The 27,781-nt window shown below is 36.3% G+C and overlaps 1 protein-coding gene across 5 annotated transcripts in view; it reads left to right on the forward strand.

Moving 5' to 3' along the window:
* The window catches only part of LOC124169275 (choline transporter-like protein 2), a 125,070-nt gene that overhangs the window by 78,644 nt on the left and 18,645 nt on the right, over positions 1-27,781 (forward strand). For 2 of the 5 annotated variants that reach the window (XM_046547837.1, XM_046547838.1), the window contains exons 5-10: positions 2,424-2,471; positions 12,063-12,223; positions 19,412-19,495; positions 22,748-22,913; positions 23,570-23,852; positions 26,463-26,634. In XM_046547837.1, the coding sequence (XP_046403793.1) occupies positions 2,424-2,471; positions 12,063-12,223; positions 19,412-19,495; positions 22,748-22,913; positions 23,570-23,852; positions 26,463-26,634 (914 nt within the window). Of the gene's footprint in view, positions 1-2,423; positions 2,472-6,309; positions 6,486-12,062; positions 12,224-19,411; positions 19,496-22,747; positions 22,914-23,569; positions 23,853-26,462; positions 26,635-27,781 lie in introns of all 5 variants that reach the window. The other 3 variants (XM_046547840.1, XM_046547839.1, XM_046547841.1) reach the window with 3 other exon arrangements.

The raw sequence follows: 27,781 nt of genomic DNA on the forward strand, positions 1-27,781 counted from the left end.
ACATTTAATAATTTTTCAGAATACAATATTAGGTTAAATAATTACTATTTATTCATTTGTGTATGGACTTATTTCAGCCGAGCAATAATTATTAAGTATAAACTTCATTGAAGAATTCAATGAAGTTTATACTTAATACTACGCCTCGCGTCCTTCCTCTCTCCCTTGGACTGGGATTACATCGATGTCTCCACCACTGTTCAAGCTGACATCTTATTTCGCCAAGACACGGAAAGGCTGAAGAATAAATTTCTTCGGCTTTTACCAAAGAAGGCGCCTACTCCAAAATCAGATGTAAATCGAATCGTGATTAATCTCACGGGTGATGCCCTTGACGAACATACTTTATCCGTCCTTTCTAAAGGGCTTAATTTCGCCCCTGCTCCAAGATCTATTCCATATGAAGATTTCATGGGAGGTATAGAGCAAGCCGTACGGAAACTTCCGTCTGACGCCGCGGAGGAGATACGAGGAGAGATATCGATGGTTCTTAAAAGAGCTGCTATCCCAAAACCGAATTTGAGCAGAGAGGAAAGATTGGCCTTGACTAAACTACGGAAAAATGTTGACTTCGTCATTCTTCCAGCCGATAAGGGAAACGCGACAGTCGTCATGAAGACCAATGATTATGAAGAAAAACTTCGACTTGTCCTTCAGGATAAGGCATATCGTCCTTTAAACCGTGACCCCACTGACTCCGTAGTCAGAAAGACTATTGAACTCATTAAGAAAGCAGGTTTACCAATAGAAATCAGAAGAAACCTTGTGCCACAAGCTCCGATACCGCCAAGACTATATGGACTGCCAAAAGTTCATAAGAGAGATATACCCTTAAGACCCATTGTGAGTGCAATTGACTCTCCCACTTATTACCTGGCCAAATACCTCACGGGTTTATTAACTCCCTACGTGGGAACATGTGAACGCCACATAAAAAATTCGTCGGAACTTGTGAAGATCCTGCAAGATTTCCACTTGGCTCAAACAGACATCATGGTCAGCTTCGACGTCGTGTCTTTATTCACTCGTGTTCCATTGAAGGAAACGCTTGAGCTTCTAGAAGATCGTTTTGACCGTAAGACAGTGAGCCTTTTTCATCATGTACTAACGTCCACATATTTTCTCCATAATCGAAAATATTACGAGCAAGTGGATGGTGTACCAATGGGATCACCACTCTCTCCTGCAATAGCGAATTTCTATATGGAAGCCTTCGAAGAAAAAGCCCTTGCCTCAGCGACGCATAAACCAACACACTATTTCCGATATGTGGATGATACATTTATTGTTTGGTCTCATGGATCTAAGGCTCTGCATAATTTCCTGAAACACATGAATGAACAACATCAAAATATTCAATTCACGATGGAGATAGAGAAAAACAACAGTTTACCCTTCCTCGATATTTTAATCCAAAGAAAGGAGGACGGAACTTTAGGTCACCGAGTTTATCGGAAGCCAACACACACTGACCTGTACCTAAATGGCTTAAGTCACCACCATCCATCTCAAAAAAGAGCTGTTCTCTCTACCCTCCTGCATCGTGCAAATATTATAGCAGACAAAGAAAGCCTCCCACAAGAATTAGATCACCTACGGGAAACATTCCTCCGAAATGGGTATACGAAGAAAGAGATTTCGCTCGCCCTGTTAAGAGCTAACACAGAGCACAAGAATAACCGCGTTGAAAGCTTCCTCGTTCCAGATATGCCTTCCAGAGATAAGAAACCCATAGCAAGAGCTTGTCTGCCTTATGTCTCAACTGTGGCCGGGAAAATATCGAGGATTCTAGCAAAGCGGAATATTGAAACTATACACAAACCACCGCAAAAACTGCGTGGGGATTTAGTGCGTGTGAAGGACAACTTGGGACTCAGAACACCTGGAGTTTACCGTATCCCATGTCAGTGTGGGAAAGTGTACATCGGAGAGACTGGGCGCACGGTAGAGACACGAATTAAAGAGCACAAGAGGTGTATAAGACTGTTCCATCCGGAGAAATCGGCCCTCGCTGAACACAGCCTAACGGAAGATCATATAATATCTTTTGATGAGGCTCGAGTGATCTCTAAGGCACCTTTGTTTTGGGATCGTCTCCTTAAAGAAGCCATTGAGATCCGGCTGGAGAGGAATAAAGTAAATCGCGATTCTGGGTACACGATAAGCACGGAATGGAAACCGTTAATCAAAAAGATAACGGACAGAAGGCGACAACAATGCCCCGCGGTTTGAACGGCTATATAAGCGCAGGAAGGCGGGCCTGCAGCACATTCATTCTCTGAGGACGATGGAAGAGTGTTCCGTCGAAACGTTAGAACAAAAAAGTCTCACTCGGCTAGAAACCCGAGAAATATTTATAAGAATTAATTTATGGTTCTAATCATGTAATTTTTTATTCTCATCTTCATTTGCTCATTTAATAGGTGACAAAATGAGCATTGGTCGGCATCAGCGAGCAGTGAGAAATCCTCGTGAGTTTCATCTTCATACCTCATCAGGCTCTTTTCATTCTTATGCATGATTACACGAATTCTCTAAATGGTTAAATAAAAAAAATACTTTGTATCTTCTAAAATTGGTGGTTTTTGTGTAAAGCATGGCATTATCAATAATTGCTCATCATTATTTTTTATGTTTATTGATTTTTATTTCTCCAAGTTCATTTGTTTTTTATTGCATTTTTTAGATATCCTAATTGACATTTCAAGCATGGCTATCAACCTTAATTGATGCATTTATAGTTTTTCTCAGTTTCCTCAGTTGTTGATTTTCATCAGTTGCAATGCCTTGTATGTAGTCAGTTATTGTTATTTTATCATTTTATTTGTATCTTAATATAGCTGTCATCTTAATTTGATGCATTTTCTCTGTTTCAGTGTACTAAATAGTCCTTTATTTGTATTTTATAATTTTAGCATGTGTACTGCATCAAGTGAATAAATTATTGATTTTTTATGGTTAAAGTTGTTAGTTGATGCTTATTATCACTTTGGCTCAGCGTGCCCCGAAACGCATGTTCCTGTCTCTTTCCTGCTATCGTGTGAGTGTGTATCTTTCCTTTCATCCTTGTGTCCTCGTCCATTCCTTCTGTAGGTGAGTGGTGAGCTGCCCCAGTGCCATCTATTGGTTACTCTTGTGGGCCAAAAGCAAAAGGGAGTTTTCTGTGCATTAACCCCCTCCGAAATCATGGTAAATCTAAGCGTCCCGGTAGCTCAGCTGGTAGAGCAACCAGGAGGTTCAAGTCCCAGTCAGGCCACATTTTTACCCTCTGATTTCTGGCTTTTTTCCACCTACCACAGCACCGTTGTCCTCGTTCTTTTTCCATTATAAATATAAAAAAATAATATAAATTTTTGGACTCTCACCCTTACCAAATCATGCTTCTCACTTAAAAAATATATGTTATTGGCTAATGTCTTGGAAGTATTTTTCAATATTTGAAGTATTTTTGGTGGTATGCTTTTAAAGCTACAAATACTTAAGTGAGAATCTGTGATTTTTCATGTGACTGAGGGTTATATGAAATTTTTTACTAACAGTAATAAAAGTAATAAAATGCATAACATAAAAAATACATATGTGAACCCACCAAATTTTCATTTGCAATTCTGAACTATAATTTTCTGGAAAGGAGTGAATTTATTTTGCCAAATCCATTATTTGTTGGGTATATGTGCTATTTTTGTAAGTCTATTAGAAAGAAATCATATACATTAATTCTACTATGGTATTTTTAATCTTCACACTTTTCTCCTTATTGTTTCACTAAATTTTCTTTTGCAAAATGAACCATAGAAGGATAAAACTAACCTTACCATAATAATTTGAAGTGGTTCATTCCAGGTTCATGTGTAAGAGTTTAAAGCAACTTTTGTAACCTTATTGAACTTTCAAACTATGCTCCTGTTTGGGTAAATTTGTGATGTCTTTTGAATTTGAGCCCTAATTTGGAAATACAGAATAACCCCCTTGATAGTGTAAACAACTCATGAAAAGTGGGCAGCTATTTCGAGTTTTCTTCTTTTAAAGTTGCAAGAAAGTGGCTGAACGATGAAGATTTTTTCTTCGTCATAACCTATGTTTCCTCTCCTTCTACCTCATTCTAAAAGCGAAATATGATTTCGGGTCTGAGGGTACAATCCCATTGCCTGTTTTCTTTTTATTGTGGGTATTAAATATTTCATTGAAGGAGTTCCATGTCTTCACAATTGTGCCACATAACCTGTGGCATTTCTTGCCCTATGTTTCTAGTAAAATAAATTTTCTTGAAATATGAGCATGATTTTCAGTAACTTTACATTCCCATTAACCTTTCTTACCTGTTTTCTTGCACTCTGTATCTCAACTTTGGTTAATTCTTTTCTATATTCATGCAGGTAATGATTATTTTCAGGTATTTGAGATTTAGTTGAGTTTTAATTAATTGAATGTTTGATACTAGTGTATTATCTCACTCAACAAGTTATTACTGCAGTAGTGACCTCTAAAGCTTACGAAGTATGTCATGCAAGTTCTATAAACTAATTATAGTATGTACTTTATTCCATTTTCTTTTCCTCAAATGTAGAGAGCAGAAAAGTTTATTGAAGATCCCGTATTTATTTATTGCAATGGAATACCTTGATTCAGATTGATAGATTATCATAATTTATGGTAAGACCAATCCATAATCTTACAATTTACATTTTAATCTATTTTAAACAGATTCACTGGCATCCGCCGCAGGAGAAGTTTTGCGTTAACTTGGACATTTCTGTTACATAATGATGACTATTATTTTTCTTTTTCAGATTATTTAAAGTATGAGCTTCCTTCTAGCCTAAAGATAACCAACTACGTGCATATTTATTAATCTTATTTTTAACTGGTTGTTTCAGGCTATCCGTGGTGGAACCATTTCATCATTAACAGAGGCATGCAAAAAGTGGAATTTTTTAATGGCCAAAAGTGGCATTATTTTTTGCAAAAGTTGTGTTATTTCACCCTGGTACCAGTTTGATTTTAGCAACAACTTAGTATTAGCTAATTAAGTGCCATCCATGTACATATATGGCCAACCTGTTATTGCTTCATAGGATTAATTTAAGAAAAAATAACCTCCTTTATATACTGAATGCTTAAACATATGGAACATATAGTTTGCCAGGAAAATACAGGAATGAGGGTCAGTCCCGCAGTTTAATTGAAGTAAACAATTTGAAGGGGAATAAATCCTGCTGTGTCACACAAAGAAAGTGCAATATTCATAAATTTATGAAAAGGTAAACATTTGCTCTATGGGCAATGGTTTGTTCGGGTGAAATTTTCCAAAAAAAGTGTTTTTAAACTTTTTAAAATTTCATCTAGTGCATTAATTCTTCAAATTGCAACTACATACATAGATCCTCGTGTGACATTTTCATATACATAGTTTAAAACAATGAGACACAGAAAGGTAACTTTATGAATCTAATCACCTCTCAATGCTTGGCACTTTGAATATCTTGTTATATTTATATCATGTTGCATAATGTCTTAATTTACATATACACATAATTATTCTTAGATTCATTGCAGTAGCTGGGATTCAGTATAGTTGAGGACACTAGTGCCTCAGGAAGGATTGAATCTAATATGTCTCCTCATTTTTTCTGTAAAAAAAATGTGATTTTTACTCCGAATGCGTAGGCAAGAGCATATTCCTGTGTTTTGAGCCAAGAGTTGTAATTTTCTATTTATCTTGTGAATAATGGTTTCTCAATTTCCTGGCTTTTGAAAACTATTTTGCTGTTGAAAACTAAAATATCATATAATGTGATAATATTATTATTAGAGTGAACTATGCCATTTACTGCCATTAATTGAGTCTTTCATTAATTTGTATTTGTTTTTCATTAAATCATTTTATTTATTGTTATATTATATATTGCCAAAGTTGATGTTGAACACACATTCACATTTGATGTATCTTATTCAAACCATTTGGATTTTTGCCTTCTTAAAACATCCTGTCGAGGAATTTCTGATAATTTTTTACTTACCCCACAACTTTTGAAGCGTCTTTGCAGTTTTCATAAGTATTTTTTTCTTTTAAATGCACTCCAGCATTTACTCAATATCACCAGTTATTGAATGCATTTTTTTAAATGAAAAGATGCATGCAATCATCATTGACATAGTACATTTCATTCTTGATTCTTAGCATGCCTGTCATTATTTTATGCAATTTTTTCACGTTCAAGATCATCCCGATAACCCTACCTCATTCTATAGTCGTAGCCTTCTTCCCTGAGTTTTACTTTTTTTGAATTTGCTGCTGATCATTTACAGTTGTTGGGCGTTGCTTGCCGAGTGTCCAAGGTCACTTGAAGGCAGTTTCTGAAAAGAAAAGGGATTGGTGGGGTGGGGGAGGAAGGTCAGGAGCCTTGAATGCTCAACCGGTCGACCGCCAAGAGCTTCTCAAGGGCCTTCAAGATAATTTCCACCACTACTCTGGTGCAGTTCAGGTACTCATTATGTTGAGCAACAAGACGACTCAAGTTATTTCCTCTCTAAAATTTGTCTTCTTTGTTTCACTGATATCATTGTTAAGAATTGTTTGATATTTTTGAAACATGTTTAACAGTTCAATTTTTTTTCAGGTAATCACCACGTACAACTGGTTTTCTTAAATGAATGTGTAATTGTGACTTTATTGTTCCTAAAGAACCCTTTTCCATGCTGTATTGACTGACTTACGAAAAAAAGCTGTGAAGTTTGCCCTTATATCTTTGGTGATATTCTTAATTATAAGTCCTACGTATAAATAAGTACCACTCATATTCATTCAGTATGAGATGCACGGTGTTGGCTTTCATCTTTAGCAGGCATTTATGATTTAAGGGGATGAATTTCTTATAAGCATATGTGGTGGAAGATGGTATTTTCCTTGCAAGCTTTTGGTTTCTGCTGTATCCTTATTTTTTTCACTCTCAAGCTTTCACCTCTGTTATAGGTGGCATCATCAGGGAAATTGTTATTTTTATAATTTGTAGAGGATTTGAAGTTCTCCCTCCTTCCCCTGATATGTGTGCACTGTTCTTCAGGGTCACTATTTCACCCTCCGAGTCTCATCTTAGGTGTTTGTGCTATATTTTTTCACAATCCCTCTTTCTGTGCCAAAGTTATCGGAATTTAGTTACCTGGTGGGGCATAGAATGCCCTCCACCAGAAAGCCCTCAGTCTAATATCATTCTCTATGTTAAAATTTTGAGGTTGTTTTACTGGCTTGGAGGTTCTTGAATTAACTGTGGAAAGTTAACTCTTTTTGGGTAGTGCCTACATATTCTCAGTGAAAATAATATCATCAAAGTTGGGAGTAACTGATAAAAAGTAATTAACACAGTACTACATGTACCAAGATAAGTGTGTATGCACTCATGTGCACAGATGTTAAGTTATGTACACCCAAGGTGAAATTTTCCATGAAAAATTATTTGGCTTAGCCATGATTTGAACATGAATTCCCTAATTACTGGTCAGTGGCTTGCTGAGCATGATCTTGATCACCTGTACCTCCGTGTGGACTTGCATCTACTTTGGAAAACCTAGTGTGAAATTTACCGTGGAGAAAGATACTTTGATTGTGTAACTGGTAGTGTATCTGACCGGCAATAAGGATATCTAAGTTCAAATTCTGGCAAAACCAAGTAATTTTTTCTGGACAGATTTCACCTTGGCTATAAGGAAAGGTATTGTATATACTGAAGAAGATGATGTTATTTTGGGGCTTTTGTCATGTTTTTATATCTCCTTATAATATGGATTTTTAGCTACTGCTTTCTCTTTTATATTTGCCTATAATATACTTTGCTATGCTTTGCTCCCAAATTAAGATCCTTCTACTTGATTTAAAGTTTCTCTTAGAGGTTCATGCTTCATAGGTCAAGATGGTCTCCAGAGAGTACGTTAATTGTCTGCGTGGATGAAAAATACATCTAAATTCTCCCTCTCCTCAATATACAGAAAATGTGCCCAGAGGTGTGTGCAACATACAAATTGCTGGAAAATCTATAGACGTGGAAATCTCTGGATTGATGAAAAATCTCCCTCTAAAGGCCTGGTTACACGATACATTAACACGTACGGTTTAATGTCTAAATGTATGAACGCGAGAATGAACGCCAAAATGCACCGTGTAACCACCCAACTTGTGCGAATGCATGAACGGAATATAGAACCTGTTCTAATTTGGTTCATGCATTCGAACGTGTTCCGTTACGGTCCACCAAAATCATTCACGCAAACGTACATTAACTTGTACGTGTTAATGTACCGTGTAACCAGGCCTTAAGGGATTGTGTCGGAGGCTTTCTCGAGTTGCTCAAATTACTCAAAATTATTCGTTAGTGTGGCTATCTTTCTCAATATCGGTTCTGTGGCTTATGGTAATGTCTTTTTGGAAATCATTTTTGACCTATGCATTGGAGTGGGAAATTCCTGTGAAGGTTTCTGCAGTGATGTTCATGATGAGTGCATTTTTCTAGACACTCCTCCTCATTCATCTTTTGTGAGTGACGACTGTTTCGAAAGCCAATCTGCTATCGTCTTCAGGTCGAAGGTGAGAAGCTCGTTATTTTGCCTCCTTAAATAGTGCATTCCATTGTTCCTTCACAAGATTCAATATGGTGGTTTCCTGTTATTTTTTTATTGTCTAAATCGAAAGATTATTACTCCTGGAGTTAGTATTTCACGCTTTTAGATTTTTAAATAACGATATCTATTTTTTGTGATTAAGTGAAAAGTGAAAATTGTCAAGCACGGGAAAACGCGACCGGCAAAATGAATGCTGGGAAAACTCCCGTGTGACGTCGTTCTGGTTCCCGCTGCCGCAAGTGAGGCGAGGCTTGAGAGACCTTGGGGCGAGGCTCCGAGCTCTGATACGATGCAGGATGCTAGCAGTTAGCAGAGGACCATGCTAGCTGGTAGCGCTTGGCTTAAATAAGGATTATTAATACCTTATCAAACGAGGAAAACTTTCCGACCTTAGCCAGTTTTAATAGGTGATTATTAAGACAAGTTTTCCCTGAGCTCTGTGCCTCATGCATGCATTGGTAATCTCAGACGATGTAAAACTCCTCTCTACTCTTATAGAAACTAGGTCCCTGAGACGTCACGTGGAGTGGCGTCGTCTGGGCGTCAATCTGGTCTTTTTCAAATGGGGTTAAAATTGACCATTGCCTTTCGTCTATACTGCGATTTCTAAAACCAAATAATTTGTATATTATGAATACACCAATAGTGGGTAACGAATCACAATCAATGCCTTTCGTTTTCTTTGATGAAGGAAACTACCCTATTGCGTGACCAAGAATGTTGTGCCATGGCCAAAAGACCATATTCCACATGAGCTATACGAAGACTTTCATCAAGAACCATGCTCCTGTGGAAAATCATATGTAGGAGAAACATACCGAGGAATGACCACAAGGATCAAGGAGTATGCAAGAGCCACAAAACAAACAATTAAACTTGTCAGCCACTGCTGAATACACGTGTAATAATAATAATAATAATTATATCTTTATTGTTCTGTAGGTCATACATGCGACATAGAACATTGTCAGGGAGGACATCAAGACATACATGTTACCATAAACTATCAGACAAAAATTCATTTACATTGTAATAACCCTTAGGCTGTAGACATTTTTTTAATTCTGTCTTAAAAACATTAATATTTGAAATATGTTTTATAATCATAGGCAATTTGTTAAAAATAAGCGAGGCAGAGTGATGTGGACCTCTTTTGGCACATAATTGTTGTAAGATATGTATATTTTCACTTCCACGGGTCAGATAATCATGAACCGAGGAGTTTGGTAAAAATAAGGTAGGGGTCTTTTTTACAAATAATGCACAATAAAAAATGTACATACTTGGTAGTGTCATTATATTATATTTTAGAAATAATGGCTCTCCAGTAGACCTGATGGATACATTTGCCATAACTTTCAAAGCTCTTTTTTGCATAGAGAATGCCCTAGCAGCAGCACTTGTGTTTCCCCATAAAATTACACAATAAGCCAAGTGAGAATGAATTTTGGCATAATATATCAGTGTAGTGAGGTATGTCATACGATTGATTTTGAAAGGGCAAAATTATTGGTAAAGGAAAACCGCTTTTATCCAAGGCGGATTAGAATAGCCTTAGAAAACCGTGAGATAGAAAATCTCAACAGAGACCATAGCTACCCTCTAGGTAATGTGTGGAAAAGAGTGCTTGCCAATCAGCATTCAGCAGAACAATGTAATTAACTACACAAGGTTGTAAAATAACGAGCTTTTCACCTTTGACCTGAAGATGAAATGAGACTAAAACAAAGCAGGATGGCTTTCAAAACTGTCTTCACTCGCAACAGACAAAAGTGGCTGGAGTACCTGGAAAACTGAACTCAACATTGGAGTGGGGAGCTCTTTAGCCTAGTGGATGGAGAGTGTATTATTCCCTCTGTGTGATTCCTGGGTTTAAATCCTGAGTGAAGCCTTTAGACACCCCAGCATCAATCCTCAAAGTGCACGATGGCCCAGGGAAAGGAACTAGATCTCCAACCTGGATTATATGATATTTACACACCTGTGGCTTAGTCCATGGTGATCTCCACCCTCACCTATCCAAAGCAACCCTTGGTTTGAATCACTGTTGTGATAAGTTAGATGCAAAAGTTGTGACAAATGAGGCCTCTTTTGAGACTGATAGTGTGAAGCAGCATGGAGTTGATGGTTGGTGTACATTGTCTTGTTATGCTCTGAGTGTCAAAGGCTAATGTTTTATATCCTACATACCTACAAATCCAATAAAAGTAGAGAATTCTGCTCTTCCAAACCCCAAAATCTTGCTTGTACATGAACTGCTGCTAAAGCCTGTTATGGACATTTTATTATGTTGTCTACTATCTAAGCCTAATATGTTGTTTTAATGATTTTGTATTCATATTTTTTAAGCTATAATTTCTAAGCATTGTGAAATTGATTTGTCTCTATTTATGTATTCATTTTAGAATTGAAGGCTTATATCACTTAAATATTTGGTTAAAAAAAGTGTGAACATTGATTCCAAATATCTACGCAGGGCTCCTGTGTTTCCAGCTATAATTAGGAATATTTGGTTATTAATTTACCTGCAATTATAATGTGTGATTAATGATTGCCTTCTTTTATTTCAGGGATTAAATGTAAAATAAGATTATTTTAATTTAACTATAAATGTTTTGGCTTTTTCCCATTCAGTTCATTAAACATTGTACCATCGAATTCGTATGTACATATTGGTTTGTTCTTATGGCTGAGTGATAATTTTCTCTTTAATGCATAGAAGTTTGCCTGTTTTTCAATGTTATATAACAAAACAGATTTATTCAGTATGTTTTAATGTGTGAAATAATTATTGCAAATGCCTTTGTTGCAGAATCTGTATTTAATATACATACATTAGTTGGTTTTCCTTTTTCTTTACCTTTCCATTTCTCTCAAGAACCACCCCAAAAAACTGTGATTGTTATGAATTGGTTGTACTCTTCAATAAGTGTTACATTGTATGTCTATATTTTTAATATTTCAACTATAAACCTTGAAATGTTAGAGTAAGTTTAAGTTAAGAACTCATCCAGTTTTTATCATTCACCAGTGTGTTAACTATCGAATGAAAGGAAATTTTATGTTCTAATATTTTAATTCCACCTCTAAATCTCTAGGTGCTCACATGCTGAAGTTTTTACTCTGCAAATAAACATGGATAAAATTATCTTTAAGCTTTAATCAAACTGTTTAATGGTTTAGGTTGGTCAATGAAAGTGAAAGCTCTAGATATAATGTCTTCTTGTTCCTAGAAAGGTAATGAGTGGTTTGATGCTTGAACTTCCAACGCCTTGCTTCGCATCGGTTCCCTTTAAATCCAATGTATCGCATCATCTTTTTTTCTTAATTTCCTACTGCTATCATGCATGGCATTTTATTGTGGCCTTCTCACAATCAGAATACTAATCTTTGCTTTTTCAAATCTTTTCTCCTACTTTTTCTGACCACCACTGATGTCTGTCCCACAGTAGCTGGACGGTGTTTGCCAAAGGTGTTGTCTGCTGTTGTTGATGGAGGAATGTCGAAAATTCAATATACTATGAATGGAGTACAAGGAACCTTGAATGTGTCATTAGATGAAATGAAAAATTCCACCAAGGTTTTGGCAGCATTATCCAATGCTCAGGAGGTAACTTATATTCTAATTGTGTGGAAAAACTGAGTAATCATTGTCCTTCGTATCGACATGTGGTTAAGAGGCATCTTTAACCCTTTGGCTGTGGTTTAGTAGGTGTTAGGGTAGCTTAGGAGAAATATTTTCTAAATGGGTAGTTATTACATTCCTTTTTTCTGGTACTATCTCATAATTTTTACACCTTTATTGTTGCAGGAAGATTTGATCAGGCAATGTGAAAAAACTATTCATCTTATAATTAATAGAGTTAGGTCCTACTTCTCATTGTATTCATATGAAAAAAAATAGGGAAGGAAGAAAGAAGTCTGTTGTAAATTCGTAGGATGTTGAAATAGAGAGAAAATTGCTACGAAAATGAAAAGGAGACTTCGTTGCTTTCGACAGATTTATTTCGTCCGTACGACATGTTTCGACCATAGAGGTCATTATCAAGTACAAAGATTTCGAGTTTTAAGCAAACATATATACTCTTGAAGGGATTGGGGGAAGGAGTGGGTGTCAGGAGGAGGAGGGGGGAAGGTACTGGGTTGGAAACCCCAAGTGGGGGTTGTATTGAGAAAACAACCGTTGAGGACGGCGCTGGTGAGACGGAGAAAATTGCTCTTGATCCAAATACATTCAAGTATATCTGGTGTCAACAGTAAAGCTCAACAGTTACTGCTGCTCCAGTTAGCAGAAAGAGGTTAATGTGGTTTTTGAGTCTGATAATACCATTAACCAATATCCAAGAATAGCCCATACAGCAGACTCTCGATTATTACCCATATTGCAGATTATCTGTGCACGAGTTTCACATTCCTTCGTTTTCCACTGTCTTTATTAAAAAAATAAAATTGAACGGAAAAGCATCAGGGTTACTGAATTGTAATGCATGGCTACACCGGCCTTATTATTTCCGTTATAATTCCCTTTGTGAAATGGAACTATTTTATTTACTTGCTGACGAGGGATAAGACGTCTGCTCTAGCATTGCAGAAAACAATGAGCTGTGAGGAAAAACTCTTGATTAATTTTAGAAGATTCTACTATGTTTAACCAATCGTAAATTAAGAAAAATTTTATGTACAATCTTTTACGGTATTTTTCATATTGCAAATGTGCAATTATTTCCATGTCCTTGCATGCGGTTGAATACAGCCTAAGGGAACCAGAGATTTTGTTGCATTTGGACATTTGCTACACAACCAGTCATAGTCAAACTGGAGAGAAAGGCAAAAGGGGAAGTAGAAGCAGAGATGAAGGAAGTAGAGATTGCATGAGTCACAGCTTGGCGCTCGCCTGAGTTGACAGTTTGGTGGAGTATGTGAGCGGCGGGAATACGAGTACAATCACTTTATCGCTGCTAAAAAGCTTATGGTCAGGTGAAGAAAGCTCTCAATAAGTCCGGGAAGCAATTTAAAATAACAGAATAAGTGCATAAATAATACTGTTCAGGAAGGATAGTTAGATGATAACCCAGACTCCCTTCCCCAAAATGTATCTCATGTTTTGATCAAAATTGAAATTAGCGGAAGATGCTGAACAGCAAAAAATCGAAAAAATGATTGCTGTATATTGCTCACAGGATGTTTACACCCCGCTCTACAACATTAGTCGTTATGTGTGTATACATGCGTAGGCCCAAAATTTCATGTGAACACGTACCCTAGCAAAGAGGTGATCTTCTTCTGAGAATGTGGAATACATTGAGCTATGTTTTCCTTTTATTGTGTCAAGAGGTGTGTCTACCCATCAGGATGTCCTACTGCAGAAGTGTATGACGTGACGTAACAAATGCTAATGAGAAAACGATGCAAAGGACGCATCAGACAGAACCAGAAGTAACACCATGGGGCTTGAAAGAATAAGATGCACCTATGTACTAACTGTGTTTGCAATCTGTGCAGCCATATGGCAATGTAAAGAGAACAGACATCCTCTTTCATATATATATATATATATACTAGCCGGCCATCCGGCGTTGCTCAGGAAGGATTGTATCCAGAGAAGGGGAAACTTAGAACTTGGAATTCATGGTCTTTATTGACCTCTCAATGGGAAAATATTGAAGATGGTAAGAAGAAACACGATTTGTTGGAATGCACAGTTAAAAGGACTGTAAGGTTATTTGTGGGCCATTTACCTGTGAACGGTGTAGTTGCGAGAAAAGACTGAAGAAAGAAGTTGAGAGAAAGAGTATTGGATCTGGAAGTTGGCTAATCGGCCTTCACCTCGCACACTGCACGCTCACAGATCTAAAACACTGCTGAGTGAATGAGGATGATGTCGGAAGGTGGAAAAGTAAGCAACGGGTGGGGATTGGGTGCAAATGGGCCAGAAATTAGATTGATTGACAAAGCTCAAATTAATCCTGAGTTTTATTTCTCTATCAGCCTATTTCGCCATCTTCGTTGCCTTTATGGTGGAAATCGTTGCTATTACTTCTCTTTTACTCTCATTTATAGCAGGAAAATTTAAAGGTACCACAGCTGAAGGGTTAATCTCAGTTTTAGCCACTTTTTTAGCGGCATGCTGCCTACTCTGCGCCTAGTATTCCCAAGCTTAATTAATCTTCTTTTTCTGTATTTATATTCTGACCCTCTTCTTCTTTTGTATTATTAGTCTTAGCCTATCAAATGAACCACTCCTTCCTGAAGAGGTGTCTCCATTATGATATGAATAGAGTTTCTAAGCAAGCCAATAGCTTACCAAGGGGGGATGAAAGGAAGGGGGAGCCCAGGGTCCCTCAAGGGAGGGGGTGCCAAACCTTGAAATTAATTGACCCTTAAACCTTTTATTTTAAAAATTTTTATTTTGAAAAAAATGATACAAATAGAGTGAAACCTCTATTTTACACTTTTGAATGGACCACTTACAAAAAGTGCAAAATTGAGGATATTGTAAAATAGAGTATCTTTTTTTATAGGCTGCATTGTTTGGGACCTGATAAAAACTGTGCAAAATCAGGGAAAGTGTATAATGGGGGAATGTAAAATCAACGTTTCACTGTATAGCAAGATTGCCAATTTAGAGAGCACTTATAGCAGCTAAAATATCTGTTAGTGTTAGATTTATGAAATATACTACTATTTGAAGAATATAAGTTATTTATCAGGAACTTAGGAAATTGCCAATGTCGATCTTATATTATAACTATTTTTGGTTTTGGAAATATATAACGTCTTAAAATAATCTTTTTGTTAAATTATTTGCAATGTCTAAAATAGAAATAGTTTTATTTTTTCGAGGATGGTCCTCTATGATTAAAATTAGCAAAGACTACCTCATTCGTAATACACGAGCCCATTATTATCCAATGAGGAAACCTCTCCTTCCACAAAGAACCCTATCATATTTCAGAATGCCCAGTCCACTCTAGAGGAGTCAAAGAGAGTTTCTTTTTCCTTTCTCGGTGTTTATTGCTTTTCCACACGGGGACTTTTTTTTCACAACCCTTACCAAATTGTCAAAAACTGTGGGCTGAGAAACTTTTCAACCTCGGGGTAGTAACTTAAAACTGAACAGAAGTTTACTTGGTGGTGGCTGGTGCATGCCTGCTGTAAAGCTGCAGCACTTTAAATGTTGAAAATAAGATGTATGTAATCCTTTCTGGATAGAATTGGAGTGAATTTTCTGTACAGATATGTTGTACATCAATATGTGAACTGTATAGATGCCACAGGATGCCCACTCGTGGCAGTAAATTCAGCGTGCCCTCCGAAGTGAAAAACCCCGTGCAATCGTTTCACCTCTGAGGTACCGACATGACAGCGCGATGATTACAAGTAAGAAAAGCAAACTGGAGCATTTTAAAAATATGTCACTAGGAGAGAAACCCCCCTGCTAGTCGCTTGTTTTTGACCTACAGTCTGTTCACTTTACGTCGGCGAGTGAGCTTTCGTGAGAGCCACTCTTGGATGGCTTTGCTGATAGGGGATGGGTAATACCGAGAGAGAGGGGAGGAGTGAAAATAACATTGCCAAATGTACATAGCCACCCTATTTTGTCACTGAAAACGTGCAAGTCATAGGTGGCCACAGGTATTTTGGTACCGGCGCCGAGACAATATACCTACTCATTTATAAGGCATTGGGGATAATCCTTTCATAGAAGCCCGTGACATTGTCAGCTACTGCCCTGAATGAGGCACCGTTGGTGAAAGGCATACTTAGTCGCATGCAAGGAGAATGTGTGAGGTTTGGCAACACTGCTCCATGAGCAGATTCAAGATGTTCACTCGGTGGAGGTCTGAGAGCGACTCACTGAGGCCACGCCTACTGTTTGCTGATTGGCAAAGGCAAAGTCACATGTCGAGAAACTTTCCCTCCCCTCATCTCCACTTGCTTTGGCCACACCAGCTCACCCGCAGAGATAAAATGAATAGAGTATAGGGTTTTAGATGACTGGCTAACGCTGAAAACCAAGGCCACCCAGTTCCCCTTGAACTTGCGACAGGTGAAGGGGAGGGGGGAAGATAAGAAGTTTGTGTAAGAGACGCACCCCCATTTTCGGCTTCAATATCTGGGAAAAAAGGTCTTACACGTGCTTATACAGTACAGGCATCCCCCGAGTTATGTAAGAGATGCGTTCCGGCAGACTATGCGTAAGTCGAAATTTATGTAAGTCGAACCTTTGCGTTGGCGCTTCAGAGATTGCTGTATAACAAGTTGTATCGTACAGGAATGAGCGCAACCACATACGCCACCACATCCATCGCTAGAACTGCAAATTTTCACGTTGATTGCTGACTTGGGATTTATAAGCGATTTTTCTACAGAAATTAATGAAATTTCCTTCGAGGAATGACAAAAATGGGTCACTTTGTTATTTTTAGCACGTAAAAAACTCTATAACTACTCGATATTTTTTCTACCATAGGTTGTACGAGCGAATATCTACTTCTTCGCGCTCGCATTCGAAAATTAACGTTATCATTTGAAATACGGTTATCGCTTACGTAAGTACGGATTTACGTAAGTCGAGACATACGTAACTCGGGGGATGCCTGTAATCCAGTGGAAGTGTACCAAATTTTCCATGTTAGTTTAACATTAATCACAGTTCCTGAGTGGTTCATAAAACTTTGTATGCACAAACATTACGTCACTTCTTGTTTCCCACTTCCTTGGTTGAGTTTTTATGAAAGGTCTTGCTGAAAATATTTTTTTGTAAAATTGTGATTTCTTTGTATCAATGTTATTTCGCACGTGCATTTTCCAGTGTTAAACCGCTTTGTATGAATGTATATGTATGCTTATGTTGAGAGCTTTGCATGCTCAGGGGTAACGGATACCCATTTTCACTAACCATCATCCTGGACTCTAATCTTGATCATTTGAGAGAAAAGTAGCACATAATATCACATATTTCAGTGGAATAGTGATCCGTGAGTGGGTTAAACCCAAGACCATTGTAATTTCACTACCTTGTCTGTCAGATTTACCCATGTCTGTGAACATTGGAAAAGAGCAATACATGAGTGTAGCTTTTTTAATTCTTTGACCAAGAAATTCATTGGTTTTAGCTGATATATTTTATTCCTCTTGGCTCTGAATCAGAAATTTATGTAACGAAAATATAACCGTGGCTGATTTTTGGTGATAATAATTTATGTTGCCCTTATGTGTTTTTGATTATAATGTAAATGAAAACAAAAACTCACTTCATCCCTTTGTAAACACAGCACCATTGAATAATTTGAATTGAAAATATTACCAAAAAAGTTTTAGAATCTAGTTAATGATTTTTCATAAAATCTTATAAGTTATATGGTATAGAGTGGAAAATATACATAACTACATTATCTTATGCCACAAAACAGTAAAAATTGCTCATTTTTTTCTATTACAGATATTAATTTTTTGATCTACTACTGTTACTCCCAGCTATTGAAGTAAAAGATTTGAAACTCAAATACTATATCATCTGTTTATCTTAGGTTTTCTGAGTATGGTGGAACCCCAGGAACAACTCTTGAGCATATATATAGGCCTAAAAATGCATAATCTGAGTTTAAGTACCTAGTATTTAATGCATGAGCTATTTCAAAATTCCAATGCTAGTAATATATGTGTAATGCAGCTCTGTACATGCTACTTGTGAATTTCTCGTTCCTTAGCTATGAAGGCCAATTTTGAGTCTGAAATTAAAGAAAAATTCTGTTATCAATTTTATTAGCAATTCTCTGTAATTTTAAAAATTTGAACTAAAATATGTCTCGAAGTCTATTAGCTACATATCTTTTAGGTAATGTCAGTGTGAATTTCAATGAAATTTGAGTCATGTAGTTTCAATTCGCTGTAATACACTTCTCATGCCATACTAACTTATGTATCACTTTCCTATGAATGTGTGTATGTGTACAACTCGTGTATCTCGTATTATTTGTTGTGCTTTAGCTTTTCATTTTAATGCTAATTTATATAGAATGGTATGTAATTTAAATGTATGTGATAATTTATTCTTACTTTTATGGTGCTATATTATCAAGTGTAAGAATGTTTTCTGGTGTAGTTAATTTAACTTCTTACCCTTATTTTCCTCAAATAATATATGCATGAATTCTTCTCTATTTTTTGTTGTAACTTCTTGTTGTAATCTGTATGTATATGCACTTTCATTGACTTTACCATTGATTCGTTGTATCACTGACTTGAAGCTATGTAATTAGCTCTATGGAACACTTGCATTGCATATATTTTGTCATCCCATTGTGTTTTTGATATCTCCTTATTTAACAGTTCTCATGCTTGAAAAGAAAGTTTCAAGTGTGAGGCTAATTGGTTTCTTCTCTGGTTTTTCTAGCTGCATCATTTTATTTTATTCCTGAAATTATCCTAACTCTATGGTAGTTGGACAACTACCTAGTTAGTTGTTATTGTAATTCCTTGGGAAATTGTAGTTGCTACATGTATTCTAATTTTGTATTTATCCACATTTTGTAGATGATTTGCTGTCGTATTTTCATGTTTTGGCCTCTAAGGAAGTAGCCCCTTAATTACTTGTAGGTTTCTATCGTATCAAATTTACTTTATAATATCATATTTGTGATAACCATGCTCTCCAGATGTATGCATCGGCAATAATATTTTATTGGGTAGAAATTCATCGTATCCTATTTTTTTAATCCTTTGAAGGCTTAAGATGTAGATACTGTGGCTGCTTCTTTAATGATCAAAACATGGCTGCCCTCTTTTGTTCCAGTTTGATAGGAAATTTGTGTGTTACTCTGAAGCTTTTTGTCGCCTGCCAACAACAGAAAGTTCATTTATCCTGCAATTTTTGCACGTATGTGTTAAATTAATGTTTTTCTATTGTGTTGTATTCTGTATACATTTATATTTACTTCTATCTTCTATTTCTCCAAGTTTATCCATCCATATTTTTTCAAATGTGTAATTTAAGCATGCGAGAATGGGTTTTCAATGATATTTTTCCTCAGTTTTTTCTGCATGTCTATGTACAGGAGGAAATCATACTTACCAGCATTTTTGTGACACAGGACATACAACTTATCAGGCTTTTATTAAAAAAAAATTTAAATGTTTGATTGTGTACACCTATGATGCAAGGTAACCAGGTAACCCTGTTTTGAAAGTAATGAGAAACATTTTACATTTTAGTGTAGGCGATTCCAGTCTTTGTCCCATTGGAAAACTGACTTATGTTTTCATGTGATTATATATATTTGTATTAGGAACATGCTTGCTCTATCCCAAAAGATTATTATATAATTCTTAATTAGAAGTTGGCCCCCGGATAGGGCACCTATGGGCATTTGATCCATAGTGCCTTCATATACAACCTTTCGGCTCATTGGTTGTGATGTAGGGCATCTGGTTAGGTGGTCAGAAAATGAAAGTGTGATTGGGAATGTAAGTTAGTTTATTGTCTTTTTTTGTTGAAGTTGAAAGAGACTTAATTATTTGCAGTGGCGGATCCAGGGTGGGGACATGGGAGGGGGCTTAGTGGGGTTAAAAATTCCAGCAGTAGTGGGGGTCGGAAAAAATTACCATTCTATCTAGTGTAAATTGGACACCCAAAGGGGGGGGGGGCTACAGCCTCCTTAGCCACGCCCCCCCCTCCCCCCATAGATCCACCACTGATTTTTGTATGATTGTGATATGACATAAAAAATTGAAACTTTATGTACCAGCAGTACCTGGGAACAGGCCACCCATGAGTTATGAAGTGACTGAACTTGAACTTGCTTTGCTTCTGAATAGGAACAATCAAACAATCCCAAGAATCAAGAGAGGGAGTAATATGTTGAAGAAATTGTGCTCAATGCTGATTGTGATTGTAATTAGGAAATTTATCTCATTCTCAGTCAGCCAGCTGTGAGCTTCTACCAAGCCTATGTATGAAAATTTCCTCATCTCCAAACAAAGACATCTAGAAAATGAATAAATTTTTCTGTTCAAGAGAGTGTATTCCTTTCCAAGTCATCTTATCAGTGAGGGAAAGCAGATTGTCACAGGTATCACTAAAGGCCTCACCATTAGAGTTTCTGACTCTACCATGGCATTTGGGCAAAGAAAATGTGTACTTTTTTTCATAGTACCTGCCTTAAGCTTTCTATTAGTCCTTAGGCAACTGCTAATCTTAGGAATAAAAAAATAATGTGTTGAATACTAAGCAAATATTTGTCCATAAGTATCCTCCTGATGTTTGAGGCATAAAAGCATTCAAATTTTATTAGACCTTTAATAATATTGATGCCAGAATTAACATAAAATACAATTATTACATGGATGATTTCTCATTTGGTCAGAGATAATATATAAACGGTCAAGTTTCATTTCAAAGATATAAATGACTATCAAAATTCTCTCTTTCTCAACTATTCAACCAGGAGGTTGGTATGGATTGGTGAGGGTATAGATTACCCCAAACTAAACCACTGGTATGTGTAATTCACACATTCGGGGAAGGGGGATTTCTTTCCACGAATTTGTGGATATTTGTTCGGTGGTGTCCAATGAGAAAGTGCTTTCTTTAGCCCTCTAGTTCATCATGCTCCCCAAATCAGGCAAATAAATTCATATATCTTTTGTATTTGAATGTAATAATATTGCTGTAAGAGAAGCTGTTGGGTTAAACAGTAGTTGACCATGGAACTAGGCTGTGATGGATAATACAGTAAAACCTCTATGTAGTGAACCTCTTTACATCATAAACCTCCATACATCATACCACCCCTACGGTCCTGTCAGATTTACATGTAAATTTAGAGGCAAACCTCTTTGTAGTGAACCTCTTTATATCGTATAACCTCCACTTATCATACCAAGGAGATACCCCCGAGATGGCCTAACTACCTCCGCTAATTAAACCGAGACAACTAGACACCATTAATGCAGCCGCGATTACATACATGAAATGGCATTTTCAGCGATAAATGTTTCACCCTTATTATTTTCTCTTATACACCTTTAATATGCTGTAATTTTCACGTTAATCATTAGTTGTGGCCATTTTGTTCCTTGTGAGAGCATACCTAACAGTAAATAAGAACAAAGGTATCCAACTATCCTAATCATTTTAAGTGACTGTTGAATTAAGAGAGATCACATCGTTTTCTCTCAAATCATAGTAAAAATCATGTGATAGCACTCGCTTTCTGTAATTATTATGTATATAGGTAATAAATATATGTTCACTAATGCATGCATGTTTGTTTAAACACATAAATATAATGGTTTAATAGACAGAAGTGCCTTTCATTTCCAAAGGATGTGAAAAAATGGTGCATATCACTGAAACCTCTCTATAGTGAACCTCCATACATCAAAATTCCCAAATTTTGGTCCCCACCATTACGATATAAAGAGGTTTTACTGTGTACATGCTTAGTGGCCAGGAAAGGGTTGCGTAACCCTCAGAGTCCATATGGGGAGGAACGACATATGTACCTGTATAAACCCTTACTTTTAAATAGCTTTGTTTTGTGAAAAGAATGAATAGTAGTCCCTTGCCCTTCTTCCACTCCACCTGTCGTTCAACAATTGTTTTCATCAAGCCATCATGTCTCATCATGTGGCCAGATAAGTTTTCCCGTCTTCTCCATATGGTTTTAAGAAGGGTTCTCTTTTCTCCCACTCTTCTCAGCAACTCCTCATAACATACTCGGTCATTGGCATGACATTGGCTAGAAAAGATTATGGAAGGAAAGGAAAGGGTTAACCAGGTTACTTTGTGTCATACCGTTTAGAATGTCAAATTTGTTCAGCCTTTAAGCTATTAAAATTCAGTTTTTTCAATGCCTATGTTCATGTATGAGCCTTAGAATCATATTGTAATTAGCATGCTTGTGTGATTGTTGGTCATTCACTTTCTAATGATGTTTGCAAATTGCTCTCTACTAATTGAAGATAAAGACAGGCATTGAGCTAATCACTTATTTTTGTTTGAAAAATTTGTAAAGTAATTAACATTTACTAATTTAAACATTGGGAAGTTTTATATTTTGATTAACTATTATCATGGGAAATATGAGACATACAATTTAACGACATGTATTTTCTTTCTGAATTTCAGTTTGGAGAAATGATGCTTCAAGATCTCACTAAAATTTGGCCATTTATATTACTTGGCCTGGCAGTTGCTATGCTTGTCTGCTTAGTGTTCATTCTCCTGATGAGATGGCTTGCAGGAATCATGGTCTGGTTTTCAGTTTTTGGAGTTTTGGGACTTCTTAGCTTTGGTAAGATATGGAAATGTTGTTGCTAATTTGAAGAGTAACTTTCAGGGAAACCAAAAAAATGTATTTTTTGCTATAAAGTTACAATTTAAATCTGTATTTGCTCAAATCTAGTCTAAATTCCTCTTTTTTAGTTCCAATGTTGAAAAAAATAACAATAATCAGCACTATTAACATTTAATCACATTCACTCTTCCTTACTATATCCTGGTTATTTCCTATAATTGGAATGATAGTAAAATAGTAAAGTAAAGTCTGATAGTGAAATGATAACACTTCTTTTAAAGTTTTCCACCAGTAAGACACAGTCAATTGCTATTGACTTAAATTATAGCACTCGAAGAATGTAAGCGATTAGGCGTAGAGGTGAATCGATAAGGAAAGAAATCATTTCAATTACAAATATGCAGGTTGTAAATAATGAGATGTTAGCTGTGGTATTGACGATAATCAATATAATTGTTAATTATCTCTTCAGGAAAGATTATTATGGTGAATGAAACTAGAATGAGAAATTTCCTTGACTTGAATTCAGATGTACAGAATTCTTGGATGTAGACACGACCTACGTATCACATCCATACATTGAAATCCCTCAGAATATAATCATGGTTTTTAATGTTTTTTCTGCTTAAATTGAATTTTCCTCTCATTTTCAGCTATTTACCTCTGCTATTCACGTTATGCAGAACTGGCAGCTCTAGGTGACAAAAAAAATGGCACTGTAGAAACAAAAGATCTATCTCTCAGTCCAAAGGACTTGCTGCAATTAGATCTTAATGAATTTTTCAAGATAGATTTTAAATCCACTCTTGCAAAGAAAGAGACATGGATGGTATTTTTGATTATAGCAGCATCTATACTGGCTATTATCCTGCTTATCCTCATTTTTCTGCGAAATCGTATTCGCATAGCAATCGAGCTCATCAGAGAAGCATCAAGGTTAGTTATTTTTCATGTTTTCTACTCTGTTACTCTTTCACACTTATTGATGGCAGATTTTATAATCCTTTGCAATTAATTAATATTCATAGCTCTTATTGCTTCTTCATAGATGTACCATAATATGTGCCATAATAAAAAATTCATCTTAGACTTCCACCCTGTGAAACCAGAGACTGTCTCATTTGTCTCAGGTTTTGTGCAATATTCATCATTGATTTTCATCATCACTTTTATTTTAGCATATATGGGTGAAAGATGATGATTAACTGCTAAAATAACATTGCACTCTAATATGGAGAAAATGAAAAAACCCTCTTTGACCCCTTCAATAGTTTTTCAGTTAAATATTTTTAACTAGTGTTTCTTCTGATAAATACCTATTTTCCCATTAAAATATCCAAATAGAATTACTACTTCATATTATTATCTTCATATCCTTTTTTTTGCTTAAAAGACTAAAATATAGCATTAGTAGTTATGACAGTAGTCAAATTATATGAAATTGTAGCCACACAGGAGATTATAAGTATGTAGATAATGTTAAGGAAAAGCAACATGTGTAAAATGTAAAGTTCAGAAAATATGCAGAAATACATTTGAATTAAATCCCATATATTTAAAGCCCACTAGCATTTTTTTGATATGAAATGAAGAACATTTTTATTTCCTGTATTTTGGGAAACCAATAGAAGTTCAGTGACGCCGACTCCATGGGGCCTGAGGGGGACTGAGCCCCCTCCAAAAATTTGTTATGGGTGTGAGGAAAAAATATGTCAGGCTTGCCGATTTTCCCCAGAGTGTCCAGATATCGATATTCGAGTTATCAAGGTTCTAATGTTGATCATTTGACTCTTCTAAAATACTTAAAAAACTTAAAACTCACTACTTACAAAATTTCCCGGGGCAAGATCCCCGGTTTGGAACCCCCCAATATTTTTTTGTAAGCCGGCATCCCTGTAGAAGTTTACAGAAGAAGAATTATTTGCCTTAACTGCGATTCAAACTTAGGTCCCCAGAATTTGTGTCAGCTCTTCTACCATTTCAGTTTTCAAGCTGTAACTTTTATAAACATGAGATTGGTGATATTTTGTTCATACTGTCTCGTGACCTTGTATGTTTGGCTGCATAAACAACATTGTCCTTGTTAGCCAACAAAAATCTTCTGAGGAATTAAAAATGCATTGTTAGAATTATTTGCTTCAGGCGTGACTTCATGGAATCGACTTGACTTATAGAAAGTAAAGAAAACTTAGTAATTCCTCATAAATATTATATATTATTATGACTATATATTTGGAATCACAAATTTTTCTTTACTTTTCATGTCTTGGTACATGGGCGTACCCAGTGAGGGCATTTGCATTTTGCTTCTAGGGGGGAAGTAAAAATAGCAAATGTCTTTTAGGAGAATAATATTTTTTCAAGCAAATAATTTTAAAAACTAATAAAGTGCTGTCATAGTTTCCTTAAAATGCTGATTGATGCTTAAATGTTACCTACAACAACCATGAACAACCATGGCTTGCCCCCCCCCTCTAGTTTTGATCCTGGGTATGCCCTTGTCTGGACCTTGTCTGAATAAATGCCCTTGTCTGGGTAGCTTAAGATATGATGCGTGTTCGGGGTATCTGAGTTTGAATCTCAGTCAAGTTATTTTTCCTCTGCAGAATTTCTGCACCTTGGTTGCAATTGCAAGTGAGTCTGATGAGGTATGTCATGGGCTGAGATTAATGGTTATGTCGGAAAACTTAAGTTGAGCTACTAATTGTGTTATGTAAATAAGTCTGAAGACCAAGAGCCAATTAAAGTTGTTAGGAAGAATATATCCAAAACTGGTTTTTTGATTGTCTTGGGCAATCATCATCAGTTAAGAGTTTTTAACCCGCTGAGGCCTAGGCTAGGCATAAAGTGGCTAGACTAGGCTAGGCTTAAAGTGGCTAGACTAGGCTAGGCTATGCTTAAAGTGGCTAGACCAAGCCTCTGCAAGTGAACACCTGTTCACTTCCCTGTTTATGATTGCCTAAGACAATAAAAAAAACCTGTTTCATAGATAGTTTTCCTACCAGCATTAATTGGCATTTAAATTTCTTTTCTTCTAACCAGGGGCGGATTTCACATCAAATTTGGGGGGGTATGACCCGGGAGCATGGAATATCCCCTGGGGGAGAGTAAAAATTTTTCCGTGAAAATTTTTAAAATTCCCATTCTTTACGCATTTTAGAGCCTGAAATTTCATATTTATTCCTAACAACAGATGAAATTGAACAATGTTAGGCATTTTAAGGATGCTAAAATTATTAAACTAATAAAATTTTTTGATAAAATTTGGGGGGTTCATGACCCCGGTAACCCTCCCCCCAAATCAGCACCTTAATTGAACTTATTCAATGGTTTATATTTCCTCTTAAATGGGGGTAAGTGGTGTTTAACCTTGAAATGGGAGAGAAGCTCAATGCCTGCACAGACACACCAATTTAATGAGCAAATTAGAATTAAATGTAGCTGCGATTAGTTGCCATTGAGAATTTAAATCCTGTGGGTAAAGGTTAATAAGTGTAATATTTGCCTACTTTCCTATATGTATTAACAATGTATATTTCTGTTCAGGGCTGTTGGCAGTGTGACTAGCACCTTGTTTTTTCCTATTGTGCCATGGCTGCTTCAGTTGGTTGCTCTTGCTTGGGGCCTCTCTGTGGCACTCTACCTTGCTTCATCTGGAAAACCTGAGCACAGGGTCACTGGCGTAAACCAAGATTGTCACTGTGATACTGTATACAAGGTAGGAACTATTAATAATAATTTTTATTGTTCCTAGAGATCACATATGTACTGGTGACATTGTAAGTCGTCAAAATAAAAAGTAATAGTTACAAATAAATGAAGTGATATAATATTTACAATTTTTACAGTTTAAAGGAAAAGTTACAATTTTTGTGGCTGATGGGCAAAGATTACTCCGAACCCAACATAAAATCCTTCAGGCTATAGTAGTTGTTTTCCATCAATTATTTCTTCAAAGCATTCTTGAATGGTGTAGGTGGAAGACATTTGATATCATACGGTAATTTGTTGTATATTTTTGATAGGGAGAACAAGGGTCCTTTTTGGCAGAAAGTGCTAGGGTAGTCTTTGAGGTGAACGTCATTGGTGGTTCTGGTTGCGTGATTATGAAGAGAACTATTTTTTGGAAAGTATTCAGGGTTATTTTTAACAAAAGAGGCACGTTAAGTATGTACAGTGATGGGAATGTTAGCATTTTCAGATCATAATAAAGAGGTAAGCCAGGTGATCGCATGGAAACTCTGGCCATGGCTTTTACTGCACGTTTCTGCATATTCTTTCTTACAAATTGAATATTGCATTTGACTTCCACTTCCATAGGCGGATTTAGGGAGGAGGGGGCACAGGGACAGGTGCCCTCCCCAGATGCTTAAAAATAAACTAGATTTTTAATATGGTCCAATTATTATTACATTTGTTTTATTTTGTGTGATCAGTGATAGAGTTGAATGAAGAGGGTATTTGAAAAGCTTTTAAGCCACTTAAATTCAGGTATCAAAAGGTATTTCCTTAGTAAAATAAAAAAGAAGGTAGTGAACTGAGATGATATGACATGAAATTCAGAATATCATTTAGGCTACAGTGAGCATGCTTTGCAAAGATATTAATAATCTGTACTGATGCATCCGCTATTGGCCACGAGGTTATGATAAAAAAATGAAAGTGTCGTTATTATATATCTAACTTATTCATATTTTCTTATTACTAACTTATATATTAAAATAAATAGTACATTTCATGCAGTAATTGCTGTATGTTGTTCTTAATCCGAAAATGAAAAGACCGTTTGCCTGTCAGACCTCGTGCCACCAGAAAAAAATCCTGGATCCACCTTTGTCGATTACCTGGAATCTTGACTTTATCGT

This window comes from Ischnura elegans, chromosome 12 (genome assembly GCF_921293095.1).
Source record: "Ischnura elegans chromosome 12, ioIscEleg1.1, whole genome shotgun sequence".
In the NCBI taxonomy this organism is placed as follows: domain Eukaryota; kingdom Metazoa; phylum Arthropoda; class Insecta; order Odonata; family Coenagrionidae; genus Ischnura; species Ischnura elegans.